This window comes from Suricata suricatta, chromosome 9, assembly GCF_006229205.1.
Source record: "Suricata suricatta isolate VVHF042 chromosome 9, meerkat_22Aug2017_6uvM2_HiC, whole genome shotgun sequence".
Taxonomy (NCBI): Eukaryota; Metazoa; Chordata; class Mammalia; order Carnivora; family Herpestidae; genus Suricata; species Suricata suricatta.
In genome coordinates, this window is record NC_043708.1 from 82,328,667 (window position 1) to 82,343,221 (window position 14,555).

Below are 14,555 nucleotides of genomic sequence, written 5' to 3' on the forward strand. Positions count from 1 at the left end.
TGCAAGGGAGAAAGTGGTGAGACAAGGCCAAGGCAGCCATGTCTAGACAGGGGTCATCAATGTTGCCTCCTGAGCGGCCTCAAGATGGTGCTACAATTGGGGGCCAGCACGGGAAGTAGGGTGGAGGGGAGGTGGCTTTCTTAACCCCTCCCGCCTCTCCCCTCTCTGTGGGGCCTGCATTAGACAACTTGGTGGTGCGGTGGCAGGGTCAACGTACTCCTCGGCCATCTTTGTGTCCTTCAGGATGTGGACGTAGATGAAGAGGGCTTGCTCATGCTTCCCCATGCGGCCCAGCAGCAGTGCGCGCTCTTCTAAGAGGCCTGGGAGTAAGAAGCAGCGTAAGTAGCCATTGCCACCACCGTGTAAGCACAGGCCAGGGGCTAAGCTGTGAGACAGATGAGTGACAGTATTTTTATTACTTGGGATTTTCAAGGAGAATTGCTAAAATTTAAAAAAGGGTGGAGGGAGCTAGTTTAAGAGGTACTTTATCCCATTTTTTTGTCACTTTTAAAGTGGGTGAGAACTCTCACACAAAGACCAAGTGCGTGATAAGCACCTAGAATGTGCAAGTGCTCCAGCTGAGGAAGGTTAACACTCGGTCTCTGCTCTCCCCGAGCTTACACATCAGACAAACATGTCTTTTTAAGACAAATTATGTCAGATCACAAATATTGCTAAATAATGAACATGACCAAGAACAGGCACTGATGCAATAAACAGGTTTCAACCTGGCCCTCAATTACCAAGTGGGTCACACCCAGAAGAGACTCTTCTCAGTCGTGGTACAAAAGTGAGTCTGCAGATGGGACAGAAGAGCAGCACTGGCCTGAAACACGTGGTTTTTTCCAGGCCCACGTTTTGGGAAGACCAGGGCACAGGGGAAAAGGGGAAGATGAGTTTCTGCATTACCTTCTGCTGAGTGGCTTCTGGCCATAAGCCAGACACTCACCATCAAAAGGGAAGTCACAGATGAGCCGGCTTGGATCATAGTAGCCAGAAATTTCCAGGAAGATAAGGAGCTTCCGTCGGTATTCTCCCAGCTCACCCTCTTCTTCTCCAGCAGGAACTGGAGTTTTGCCTTTAAAGAAAACCAAGCCAAATATGAAAGGATGCTGCTGGGCAGCAACTCGAGGAAAACAAATGTCATCCGGAAAACCGAATGACAGCACCACCATAATCAGAAAGGGCCGCCATGGTGGGTTCTAGTTGGACTTCTCTGAGTTTAAGGTCTCTACATGACCCCAAAACATCAGCTTGAGTTACAGAGAAAAACAAGCTACACAAACACCCCTGTAGGGAAACCTGTTTCTTATCAGCACAGCTGTCATTCTGCAGACAAACCTGTTCCTTCCCCCACCCACAAGGGTGATGCTCAGAGAGGCCCAGAGCCAGACAAGGGCTCAAGTCTCCCCTGCTGGGTCACTTAGCTTCCCTGGCTCCTCTGAGGAACTTCCCGCCCACCTGGGCCTGCAGAGAAGAGTAGGGTCTGCTTCCCTATGCCACATGTCACCCTCCGGGCCCCAGGTGGCCTCCGAAGCCCAGGGCCACCTGGCTCCCTATGAGAACTGGTACCTGCAGGGAAGGACAGGAGATACTCCTTCATCAGAGCTTGCACCTTCTCACAGTACAGCTGGATTAGGCAGTTGTGGAACCGAGAGCCAGTCTCCTCCCAAACGTGGATGACATGTTCCTGAGGCAAGACACAGAGCTACCTGCAACCCAGCTCAGCCACCCAGTCACCCTCACATTTTTAAGGCCTAACAGGTCCCATCCAGATTGCTCCCTAATTAAGCGATAGCTATTTTAAACCCACCAGGAAGCTTTGGAATACAACCTAGCAAGATTAAACAGCTGCATTTTGGTACTTAAAACCAATGTGGTTTCCTGTGGTCATCACTGAGTGGCTGTACAAATGTGGCTTTGACATGTTTTTCTCCAGCGTCATTCTCTTTCATCCCTCTGTACTTTACCTAGATTTAGGAGGCACTCATCAAAAAATAACATTTCCAGCTCACCTACCAAGATCTTTCTTCAGAGGATGCTGAAATCATCTTCTTTACATTCCTACCAATCCTCAAGTGACACAAATCCCAATCTGAATTGCCCAAGAACTGACGCATGTGGTCCTGGAATGCACGTTTAAAGGTTTTTAGTTCAGCCCTCAAAAGATCTTACCAGATAAGGAATAGCCAGACTCTTAAAATTCTCCACCAAGAAGCCGAGCACTTGGTCTCGTGGCAGAGACTCCACCTCTGGGAGATCTTCAGTAAATATCTGTGGGAACAAACCTGATTTCCAGCGGCAGAACGATCTGCCGGCAGTGCCGCCAAACACACACACAGGTGGAGGGGTCAAGTGGACTTCTGAAGGGGGGAGGGGGCGCAAGGTGGCACCTGTAGCTAGTGCGACAGCCTAGATCACAGGTCTGTGCAAGGGTCTCTCCACTATGTTACCCTGCTGTCTCGCATTTCCCAGTCCACTCTGCTGAACACCAAAGAAACTACATGAATCCTCCCTGGCCCTCCATCCACCACTGCCCTAAGCAGAATCAGGACCAAACGTGGTACTACATCAATCCAAGAGACCCCCGTGACCTACCTTCAGGCCATCCTCTGGGAAGTCTCGCAGCACCCACACTGAGTAGGAAAAAATCAAATGCAGGTTTTCTGTGCCTGGAGGGAAAAGACTTGTCAGCAGGGGAAGGCAGGTGCATAGGTGGCCCCAGAATTTACTTTCCAGGGAGTTATGTCCAACTACCAGGCACCCAGAGCTGCTTGGCCCTACTGGGCTGTTACAGTTCCATCATGGGAGGACTTTTATTCCAAAGTAAAAACAGAGCTGGGCGAACACAAGGGAGAGAGGGCACTGACCAGCCAGAATCAGAAATGGAGGAAGACCGGGTCCATTGGCACACAATCCTTTCCCACTTCCCTTTCAAAGCTGGACTCACCCAAATGTTGCAGATACTGCACAGTCCTCTCATGGCCTTTCAGAGGTGAGTTTGCTTTCTTGGACTGGTCCACCAGCACCTGCAGAGCTGGCCATGAAGCCCAAAAACAAGGTCATGAGCCTCTTCCACAAGGGGTGTCCCCATGGGAGGGTTACCACACGTCAGTAGGCTTCCCGTCTACATACACGAGACCCTCCCAGATGAGAGGAACCCCTCCTCCAGCCACCTTTCTCGTGGAGCCCCTTCTTCTCATACAGGATTATCAGTTCACTGTACTTGTGCGCCTTCTTCAGCACATGCTCGCTCTCTTCGATGTGGCAGTGATTGTTCTCCAGGCGCAGCAGCGGGGCCACCAGGGCCACATTTGTCTGCAGAGGGGGCAGGACTTCAGCAGAAAGTCCTGCTTCGTGGTGGATCCCCCACCCCACTAAGCCCAGGCCTGAAAGGCCACGGTGTTAACACAAGCAAGAGAAGGCAAACCACCCTTTTTCAGGATTACAGTTACTGGCTTTTACAGCATTATGTTCTTTCACATAAAAAGTGGGGGAAAGGTGATGCTTTCAGGAAATACTATCCCTGTCCACCCTGTAGCACTAACCCCAATCTTACCAGAGACCAGCCCACTGAAGATTCTGGGGCAATATCTTGCCTTATCCTCTTAATTCCAAGAAGCTCACAGGTGTCAGGCAAAGACCAGGTGGTTCCCATCATCAAAGATTTCACTCTTACTAGTGGCAAGTACCCCAAAGTAGCATTTTCCCAGTTTCAACGGACTGGGGAATTGTGGGTACCCGAATGCTTGGAGAACTCACATGCAGGTAGCACTTGAGCAAGGTGGTGTCGATGATTTGCAACAGCTTCTTCTTGGATTTAATGGTGGGAGTGCCTTCCATAAGCGGGGAGGTGCTAGACTGATGATCAGAGTCATTCAGCTTCTTTACCAGTTGGCTTCGTTTCTGCAAAGGCCCAAAAATGCAGGGTCAAGGCCAGGACTAAATCATCCTTATCACCTGAACTACCAGGTAATTCCAAAGACCTTCAAAACCGCTCATACCTACCCACCTTGATCTCACATTAGGACATAATTCTTATCAGGAATCAAAACAGATGAATGCCAGACTGCCACAGATATAGTAACAATTATTTACTGGGTAATCACTGCACACCAGACACTGAGCCAAGAACTTTGTTATCCTACTTTGAACCTAAAACAAATCCAAGTATTATTATCCCCATTTACAAGTAAAGAACCCAAGGCATAGATGTTACATCTCTCACAAGCAGCAGAGCCAAGTTTCCAATTAGGGTCTAATTCCAAAGTCCATGTTCTTCTTCTTCTTCAAATCAACTTTATTGAGATATAAGTAACACACAATAAAATGTGTCCTTTAAAAGTATGAGATCCATTCTAACAGATACACATATGCATGTAACCACTACTCCAATCAAGGAACAGAACATTTCTACCAACCCAGAAACTTCCCCTGGGCTCTTCTGAAAGGATCCCACCCACCTCTTACACCACTGATCTGATTTCTATCACGAGAGGTTAGTTTTTACCTATTCTAGAACTCCATATAAACAGAATCATCCAGTTTGCACTGTCTTATGTCTGGCATTGCCCACAGACTTATCTGCTCCACCATCTCTCTGGCACAGCACTAGTGTCAGTTAACTTCACACACGCCAAATCTCGGTAGAGAAGTGCAGGGGGAAATGTATGCTTGGAGTCCTAATGCAAGACAATGGCAACAGAGAGCCTTCTTCAATGCCACGGGCTTAGATGTTCTGCTAGGAAACTTTCTCACTTGGCACAGCTGCATGAGCACTGCAGGGTGCAGACAGAGGCATGTCTGTAGGCTCCTTGCAGGCCGCCAGCCACAGATGGATAGCCCTGGAGCCCAAGGCCAAGGAAATGCCAAGGCCATGCATGCCGGATCAGACCCGTGGGACATTTACTAACCCAGAAGCAGGTGGCTTACAATTTCCTAGCAGTACTTCTCAGGGCCTGGCCAGGGGACCCCTTACAGAGGTCTTCAGAACACGTAAGGGGAAAAAATTTGCTAAGTTCTGTGGCTCTGGGTGAATGCCCAGGAAATTAATAATAGCCCTTTGTGAGAGAAGTTTAGGGTGAAGAGTCTTTAATGGAGACATTAGTTTTAGTATTTACTTGAAAATTTCACTTAATCCATAACAGTAAACTGAAAAAGAAACTTAAATCTAAATGCTCCCTTCTAAAAAATCATGTTATAGAAGAATACTTATTGATAGGGAAGAACTTTCTCAATACACAGCCAAATTTTTAAAAAAGTAAGCTATATTAAAAAAACGTAAGCCATGAAACAACTTGAGTTTGATATCCATTAGCAATGATAATCCAATAAATTTTTTAAAAACAAATTCACAAATACATATAGGAGTATACTTAGAGACATTGTGGGTTTTAGTCCCAGACCACTTCAATAAAGTGAGGATCTCAATAAAACGAGCCAAAGGAATTTTTAAATTTCACACTGCATACAAAAGTATGGTAGTATTATATCTAACAAAATAATGTACATATCTTAATTTAAACGTACTTTATTGCTCAAAAATGCTAACTATCATCTGAGCTTTCAATGAGTTGTAATCTTTTTGGTGGTGGAAGGTCCTGCCTCAATGCTAATAACTCAGGGTGAAGGTGGCTGTGGCAATTTCTTAAAATAAAACAATAATGAAGTCTCCCATATCAACTGACGCTTCCTTTCAAGAATGATTTCTTTGGACAGGGCTCCTGAGCAGCTCAGTTGGTTGGGCATCTGACTTCGGCTTAGGTCATGATCTCGCAGTTCATGAGTTTGAGCCCCACCTCAGGCTCTGTGCCAACAGCTCGGGGCCTAGAGCCTGCTTTGGATTCTGTGTCTCCTTCTCTCCCTACTCCTCCCCTGCTCAAGCTCTGTTTCTCTCTTTCTCTCTCAAAAATAAACACTTTAAAAGAAAAAAACAGTGGTTTCTTGGGGGCCTGGATGGTTCAGTCCATTAAGTGCCCGACTTTGGCTCAGGTCATGATCTCGTAGTTGGTGGGTTCAAGTCCCATGGTGAACTCTGTGCTGACAGCTCAGAGCCTGGAACCTGCTTCAGATTCTGTGTCTCCCCCTCTCTCTGCCCTTCTCCTAGTCATGCTCGGTCTATCTCAAAAAAATAAACAAACATTAAACAATAAAAAAGAATGATTTTATGGCATGCAATGCTTTTGAACAGCATTTTACCCACAGCAGGACTTCTTCCAGAATTGGGAGTCCATCCTCTCAAACTCTGCCACAGTTTTATCAACTAAGTTTATGGAATATTCTAAACCCTTTTTTAAATCTTTAATAGTCTTCACAGCATCTTCACCAAAAGTTTCCATCTTAAGAAACCACTTTCTTTGCTCATCCGTAAGAAGCAAGTCCTCATCTGTCCCTGCTTTATCATGAGACTGCAACCATTCAGTCATGTCATCAAGGCTCCACTTCTCATTTTAATATTCTTGCTAGTTCCACATCTGCATGAACTTCTTCACTAAAGTCTTGAACTCTTCAAAGTCATCTATGAGGGACAGAATCAGCTTCTTCCATGCTTCTGTTCATGTTGACCTTTTGACCTCTTCCCATGAATCATGAGTGTTCTCAATGGGATACAGAATAGTGTGAATCCTATCCAGAAGTTTTCCATTTACTTTGCCCACATACAGAGGAATCATTATCTATAGCAGCTACAGGCCTATGAAATGTATTTCTTAAATTTAAGACTTGGAAGCAGAAATTCCTTCTTGATCCATGGGTTGCAGAATGGATTTGTGTTGGCAGGCATGAAAACATTAATCTCATCATAAGTCTTGTCTTACGTCTTACGTCTCTTGGGTGACAGGTCCATTGTCAATGAACAGTCAGATTTTGAAAGGAATCTTTTTTTCTGAGCAGTAGGTCCTAATAGTGGGCTTAAAATACTCAGTAAACCGTGTTGTATACAGATGTGCTGCTGTCATCTGGGCTCTGTTGTTCCATTTACAGAACACAGGCAGAGTAGGTACAGCATAACCCCTAAGGGCCCTAGGATTTTTGAAATGGTCAGTGACCCCTGGCTTCAACTTCAACTCACCAGCTGCATTAGCCCCCAAAGAGAATGTCAAGCTATCCTTAGAAGCTTTGAATCCAAGCCCTAACTTCTATTCTCTAGCTATGAAAATCCTAGTTGAAGGTGCCTGGGTGGCTCAGTCGGTTAAGTATCTGACTCTTGATTTCGGCTCAGGTCATGACCTCACGGTTTGTGAGTTCAAGCACCACATGGGGCTCCACATTGACAACATGGAACCTGCTTGGGATTCTTTCTCTCCCCCCATCTCTCTACTTCTCCCCCACTCAAGCTCACATGCTCTCTCAAAATAAATAAATAAAAATAATTAAAGAAAACAAAATAAAGTCCTAATTGGCATTTTCTTCCAAGAGAAGACTGTTTCATCTACACTGAAAATCTCTTGTTGAGTACAGCCCCCTTCATTAATGATCTTGGCTAGACCTTCTGGATACCTCGTTGTAGCTTCTACATCAGCACGTGCTGCTGTACCTTGCATTTTTGTGTTATGGAAATGCCTTCCTTCTTAAACTTATGAACTAATCTCTGCTAGCCTCAAACTTTTCTTCTCTAGCTTCTTCACTTCTCTCAGCCTTCATAGATTCAAAGAGGGCCTTGTTCTAGATTAGGCTTTGATGAAAGGGAACGTTGTGGCTGGTTTGATCTTCTATCCAGACACTCAGACTTTCTCCATATCAGCAGTAAGGCTGCTTTGTTTCCTTATGACTCATGTTAACTGGTGTAGCAGTTTTAATTTCCTTCAAGAACTTTTCCTTTGCAGTCACAGCTTGGCTAACTGGCGCAAGAGACCTACATTTTAGCCTATCCTGGCTTTTGTCATGCCTTAGTCACAAAGTTCAATTATTTCTAGCTTTTGATTTAAAGTGAGAAATGTGCAACCCTTCATTTCACTTGAACAGTTAGAGGCCTTCGTAGGGTGATTACTTGACCTAATTTCAGTATTATTGTGGGTCAAGGAATAGGGAGGCCCAAGGAGAGAGGGAGAGACGGGTGAACAGCCAATTGGTAGAGCAGTCAAAACACACAGCTTTATTAAGTATGCCATCTTTATATGGGCACAGTTGGTGGCATCCACAAACAATTACAATAGTGACATGAAAGATCAATGATCACAAGGGCACCTCGGGGGCTCAGTTGGTTAAGGGTTCGACTTCAGCTCAGGTCATGATCTTATGGCTCACAAGTTCAAGCTCGGTATCAAGCTCAGAGCCTAGAGCCTGCTTTGGATTCTGTGTCTCCCTCTCTCTCTGCTCCTTCCCCACTTGTGCTCTATCTCTGTCTCTCAAAAATAAATAAACGTTAAAAAAAATTTTTTAAAGATCAATGATCACAGATCATAATTATAAATAATAACGAAAAAGTTTGAAAATGTTGTGAGAATTACCAAAATGTGCCCCAGAGACACAACTGTAAGAAAAATGGTGCCAATGGACTTGCTCAATGCAGGGTTGACACAAACCTTTAATTTGTTTAAAAAAAAAAAAAAAAACCAGCATCTGTGAAATACAATAAAGGAAGTTGGTATGACTCTAAAGACCTAGAAGGACAACAATATAATGATGATTACTTTTCTCTGGGTGGGAGAGTTACCAGTGATTTGTACTTTGCTTTATACTTTCCTGTAGTTGCCAAGTTTCCTGAATAGAGCATGTATTTTTCCACAAGTATGTGTGCTCCAAAAAAGTGTTTCAAAAAACTTCTTATTTTCCAGCAACTAAAGTTTACTACTTTCATTTCCTCTAACAGCTTAGTGTGAATTTCCCAGAAATCAAGTACATTTCCTGGTATTACAATTTGGCAACAAACAGCTCAATGGTATGAATAGGGAGATGAAGGAGAAAGAAATGTGCCCAGCCCACCTTGACTGCTGCAGGATTCATTTGTGGAATCTACCTGTGGATCAGAGAAGGCCCTTAACCTCCACGTCACAGAAAAGCAGGTTCTAGAGCTCCCAGCTAAACTCTCCCACACACCTCTGGATTACACCTACCTGCGTCAGGTAGTCAATCAGAGCTAAGTGTGCCTTCTCCAACTCAGCCCCCGAGAGCACAGGCAGCGGGTTAGGGTACTGCAACTGTTTCCTGTAGTCTGTGGGCAGCAGGTCCGGGTACAGCCCCATCACATGGGTAGGATCTAAATAGAAGGTAAACATGATTCCCCGGGAAGGGGTATGTAGCAACTTAAAGAGCCAATAAAATAAGACTATTATTATGGCAGAATAAGCTCCACGCTGATTTTCTTAAAGATTTTTTTTTTTTTTAAAGTAATCTCTACTCCCAGCATGGGGCTAGAACTCACAACGTGGAGATCAAGAGCCCCATGCTCCACCAGCTGAGCTAGCCAGTTGCTAGCACCCCAAGACGAACTTAAAAAATTGTTAACGTTTATTTATTTTTGAGAGAGAGAGAGAGACAGAGCACAAGTAGAGGAGGGGCAGAGAGAGAGGGAGACACAGAATCTGAAGCAGGTTCCAGGCTCTGCACTGACAGGCTGAAAGTAGCGAGCTGGACATGGGGCTCAAACCCACAAACTGTGAGATCAGGATCAGAGCCGAAGTCGGACGCTTAGCCACCCAGGTGTCCCTAGACTGACATTTTTTAAAAAAGGAATGACTTCAAGCTCAAAATGACTCAATTAACTATACACTTACATAATTTGAGCACTATTTATATTTCACCAAACCATTACAAAAATGGCTTGCCTCCTTATTCCAATCATAGACACATATACGTATGCGGAATTCAAACTGAAAATTTATGAGCTCTCTGAAAATGGAGAAAAACTTTTCTAAGGAAAAACTGATAAGACATTAAAGTTGAAAAGATCTAGAGTGCCTGGGTGGCTCAGTTGGTTAAGCATCCAGCTTCAGCTCAGGTCATGATCTCACAGTCTATGAATCTGAACCCCACACTGGGCTCTGTGCCGACAGCTCAGAGCCTGGAGCCTGCTTCAGATTCTGTGTCTTCTTGCTCTCACTCTGTCTCTTTCTCTCTCAAAAATAAAATACAAACATAAAAAAATTAAAAAAAAAGTTGAAAAGATCAATAACCTTAAAAAAATATTTAAATTATGTTAAAAAAGGAATATTACTAAAACAAATAGCCAGACAATAAGCTACGGTACATATCTGGAGCCTATATGTCAAGAAATTAATAGGTTGATTATATAAAATAAATCTACACAAATTGGTTAAAAAAAAAAGATTTCATTTGATGAACAGGCAAAAGACATGAACATCTGACAAGAAAATAATATAAATAAGTGGGAAAGCAAATCAAAATAGTACAGGGATGCCTGGGTGGCTCAGTCGGTTAAGTATCTGACTTCGGCTCAGGTCATAATCTTGTAGCTCATAGGTTCAAGTCCTGCTGAGCTGTCAGCACAGAGCCTGGAGCCTGCTTTGAATTCTGAGTCTCCCTCTCTCTCCCCCTGCTGTTGCTCTGTCTCTCTCTTCCAAAAATAAATAAACATTAAAATATTTTAATAAACGAAAGAAAACAGTATACACTAAAAACATATATTTTTATATCCATTTAATTAGCAAAAAAAATTATATGATACTACCCAATGCTTGCAATATTATGAAACTGAATCCCTTTTATACTGCCAAGGCAAAAAATACTGCTACCTCAATAAGGAAAAAAGCACCTGGACCCAATAAACCCTCTTCTAGAATTTCATACTAACAAAACAGTCTAAAAATGGGAGGGGGAAAACACATCTGAATGTGTTTTATACATTCAGCATTATTTACAAGGATGCAATTCTTGGAAACGAGGAGGAATTCCTTTAGCAGCAGAAACAGGAAAGTATTTTTCACTCAACTAAGAGATTATAATGCAATCGTCACAAATTATAATTATGAAGGGCACACAGCAACATGGAAAAACACTGTAACAGTTTTAAGGAAGAAAAACTATAAAAGTGTATACCTTTATGATTATAATTACATTAAGATGTATACCTGTGGGAAAAGTCTGGATGAGAAGGAGATAAAATGATAGTCAAGGTTGGATCTAGAGTAAGCTTTGTTTCCTTTAACACTTTAATAATGTTTTGTACTAATTCTTTTTTCATTAAAAAAAAAACTTTCACAAAGTTGGAGGAACACGAGAAGGCCCTGTCCCTTCTGTAAGGAGGGGAGTGCCAGGCAAGGGAACCAGAAGAGAAATGTCACACAGCCTTTAACGCTCCAGGACGCATACCATCCCCAAGGAACCTGTGTCTGGCCACAAAATTTCTGCCAAGCCAGGAAGACGGTGCTCCTCAAAATCAAAGAATCATGAAAAAGTGAAAAAGACATTTGTGAGAAGTGGCAAATGAACAAGACAGTTGGTCGTTGTACATGGTCACCGTACAAAGCACAGTCTGAGGAAAGGAAACGGAGGTGGAGGGCAGGGTGGTCCTCACTGTGAGGCTGCATCAGCCCCCTGCACCACAGAGTCTTGTCTACAAACATGGCTCTGATCACATCACTGTACTTAAAACCTTGTGCTATCACCCAAAGCCTCCAATATGATGTCCAAATTCCCTTGCAGCATTCAATGTTCTCTGAAATTTGGCTCCAACTTCTTCTAGTGTGATCTATCGAGCACCACAAACATCCCACTGGGCTACAGTTCACAGACCCTCAGACAAATGCATCCACCTGCCACCTGTCTTCCTTTACACTCTCCTTTACCCTCTATTTTCCAGGGCCTGGGTCACCTCCTCTCTCTCCTCCTCCTCTTGAGACATCCTGACTCACTTCTCCATAAGCCTGAAGACCTCTTTCACACTTATTCCAATGTTTTACTGAGCAGTTTTATATGCAAGCTCTTTATGGACACCCAACATGTCTTATTTATCTGAGAAGCCCAGGACTGAAGGCAGGGCTGGCACACATCAAATCCCCAGTAATACAGATAAATAATTAACAATGGGATTATATTCCTTGTGAGAACAAAGGGTACAGATCAACTCTGTTCTAGCATCGTGGATCTGGCTGCTCCTTGGACGTATCAGGCACCATGTCTACCTCACTGCCTCCCCATTAGCCACTCCCTCTGCCTGCAGTGCAGCTCCCGGATGTGTGCCTGCTTCACTGAATAGCCTCCTTCAGTACCCAGCTTCTCAGAGATGCGTTCCCTGATCATTTCATCTCAGACTGCAATCCTAATTCATATCTTCAGTACTCCTTATCCCTGTTCCCGATTTATTTTTCTTAGGACTTACCACTTCCCAACATATTATAATTTAGCTTGTTTATTTTGTCATCTGTCCTCTCACCATCAGAATACAAGCCCACGACTTGGTACCCAGAATGGTCTTTAGTGCACGGTAGAAGCTTGAAAAAATTTTTGTTGTCTGAATAAGTAATGAATATACTATGTGAACCAATTCAACAGTCTAAGGCTCAATTTCAAGATGTAGATATGGGTTTTAAGAGATATAAAAATTACCTTACTCACATCACACTCAACCACCAAGACTCCAAAACCCCAGGGCCTCAACGCAGTGTGTCTTATCAGGCCCTCATGCAAATGCCAGTATCTTGCATTAGAGCTTTTTATGTACAAGTTGTGGACTGCCACAAGGAAATAACTCTAAAATACTGGTTCTTAAACATTTTTAGGATCTAAGACATCTAAAAGAATTTGATAAAAGGTACTGATCCTCTCTCCAGAAAAACTCATATATGAAAAATTTTTATATAGAATCTAGGGTGGTTTATATAGTTGATAAAGCCCACTCACAGGTCCCATGTTCCCAGTGGGAGGAGACAAGTTCCTTCCCAACTCATAGAGGGTAGAAATAGGACACCCTTATAAGAAGCGTATCCGTGGAACACAGGAAAGGGAAGGGCAGGAAAGCACACCTGGGCCCAGTCCATCCTATACTAGGGGGATGAAAGGACCCTGGGCCCGGTAGTATTATATTCCAGCCATTGACACTGTTCTCTGCAGCCTGGCCTCTCCTCTGGCTCAGAAGAAACAATGCCTCCACAAAACGTCCTTTTGCTCCTATTCTGCACTCTTAAGGCATTCTTCTGATGTGGCACCCCAGGTACACTCTGTTCTGCTACAACCCAAGTTTCCTTCATGTGAATTAGTTCATGCACAGTTGGTAAGTGGGAGAATCATATCATTGTGAGGCAAAAATTGTTTTGGTTTGTATGCCAATTTCCTTAGCTTGTTATCGTTTTGAAGTGACCAGGCAAGCTTCCTTATAATTAAAGAGAAAGCTTTAACTATACAGGGAGACCTAAAGAAAGGAAGTGAAAAGAAGTGACCTCTTTTAGTACAAGGAGTGGCTGTGTAGTAGCTACAAAACTGCTATAGTTTCTATTAAGTTAAATCACCTGCAAAAGCTGAAAGTAAAAATGAAGCAAAGATGTTCCTCCCATACTAATTATTTGACGGTTTCATAGAGAAGTCTATATCCAGGATTAGACTTTTTATTTTGATGAAACTAGTTTCTATTAAAAGCAAATATTCTCAAAGATTTGTATCTCAAAGGAGAAAGCACAGCCCCATGATTCAAGATTGCAAGCACTATCAAGATGGGTACCAACACCAGTGGGACTTAGTTTAGTAGCACTGTTATTGTTTTAATTAGTGTTCCACTTACAAAGTCACCTATGTCTTGAGTGGTCTGCCCCAGTCTCATATTCTCCACAAGCCCTGTTATGTTCCGTTAAGGATTTATTTATTTATTTTAAAGTTTATTTATTTTGAGAGAGAGAGAGAACAAGAAAGCAGGGGAGGGGCAGAGAGAGAGAATCCTGTGCTGTCAGAGCACAGCCCAACGTGGAGCTTGATCTCATGAACTGTGAGATTATGATCTGAGCTGAAATCAAGAGTCAGACGCTTAACCAACTGAGCCACCCAGGTGCTCCTCCATGAGTATTTATTATAGAGTATAAGGTTTTGCAGGACCACTTTCAAGGCATCATAACAAAAATGCCTCCACCTCAATATACATTAAAAAAAAAAAAAAGATTGCCCTGGGGGCCATGTATGAATATTCTAGCCACTGGAAAGAGATCTGGCTTCTCTACTGTAAATAAATAAAGAGATAGTCTGTTAATACACTGGTCTCATGTGATTTTAGTCAGACTATAGTAGTAGTCTGATGATCTCTGGATATACTAAGAATATCCATTTCTGGACTCAAGGACCAGACCTTAGTCTGAGGTCAATGGAGATGCTGCCCACTAGACACAAGCACCACCAGCACACATCTGGTGCTGCCACTGGTAAGAGTCCACTTCTGCCTTATCTTCCTATTAGACTGCTCTCTGAAAGCAGATTCCTGTCTGGCTATAGTTGCTTGGGGTCCAACGGAGTGCAACGCACTCTCTAAGAGCTCAGTATGTATTGGTGGAATGAATAAATTAAAAGATAGTGATTTCATGAAGATTGACTCTAAAGCTTTAGAATGAGAGTTCAATTATGATTGGTACATGGAAAAAGTAACTATGACAGTTACAGGTTATTATTCCAGTGTCTTC

General features: G+C 43.3%; 1 protein-coding gene and 1 long non-coding RNA gene across 4 annotated transcripts in view; one reads left to right on the forward strand and one right to left on the reverse strand.

Annotated features, from left to right (window-relative positions):
* The window catches only part of VPS39 (VPS39 subunit of HOPS complex), a 48,055-nt gene that overhangs the window by 4,636 nt on the left and 28,864 nt on the right, over positions 1–14,555 (reverse strand). For all 3 annotated transcript variants that reach the window (XM_029952962.1, XM_029952961.1, XM_029952963.1), the window contains 9 exons: positions 9,054–9,196; positions 3,763–3,906; positions 3,177–3,318; positions 2,951–3,037; positions 2,599–2,672; positions 2,176–2,274; positions 1,573–1,690; positions 950–1,078; positions 218–320 (listed from right to left, as the gene is read on the reverse strand). In XM_029952962.1, coding sequence (XP_029808822.1) covers positions 218–320; positions 950–1,078; positions 1,573–1,690; positions 2,176–2,274; positions 2,599–2,672; positions 2,951–3,037; positions 3,177–3,318; positions 3,763–3,906; positions 9,054–9,196 — 1,039 coding nt within the window. The remainder of the gene's footprint in view (positions 1–217; positions 321–949; positions 1,079–1,572; positions 1,691–2,175; positions 2,275–2,598; positions 2,673–2,950; positions 3,038–3,176; positions 3,319–3,762; positions 3,907–9,053; positions 9,197–14,555) is intronic.
* LOC115302970 lies at positions 5–11,603 on the forward strand. Its single transcript, XR_003913747.1, has 2 exons — positions 5–338; positions 11,163–11,603. It is a non-coding gene; the product is annotated as an uncharacterized LOC115302970 (long non-coding RNA).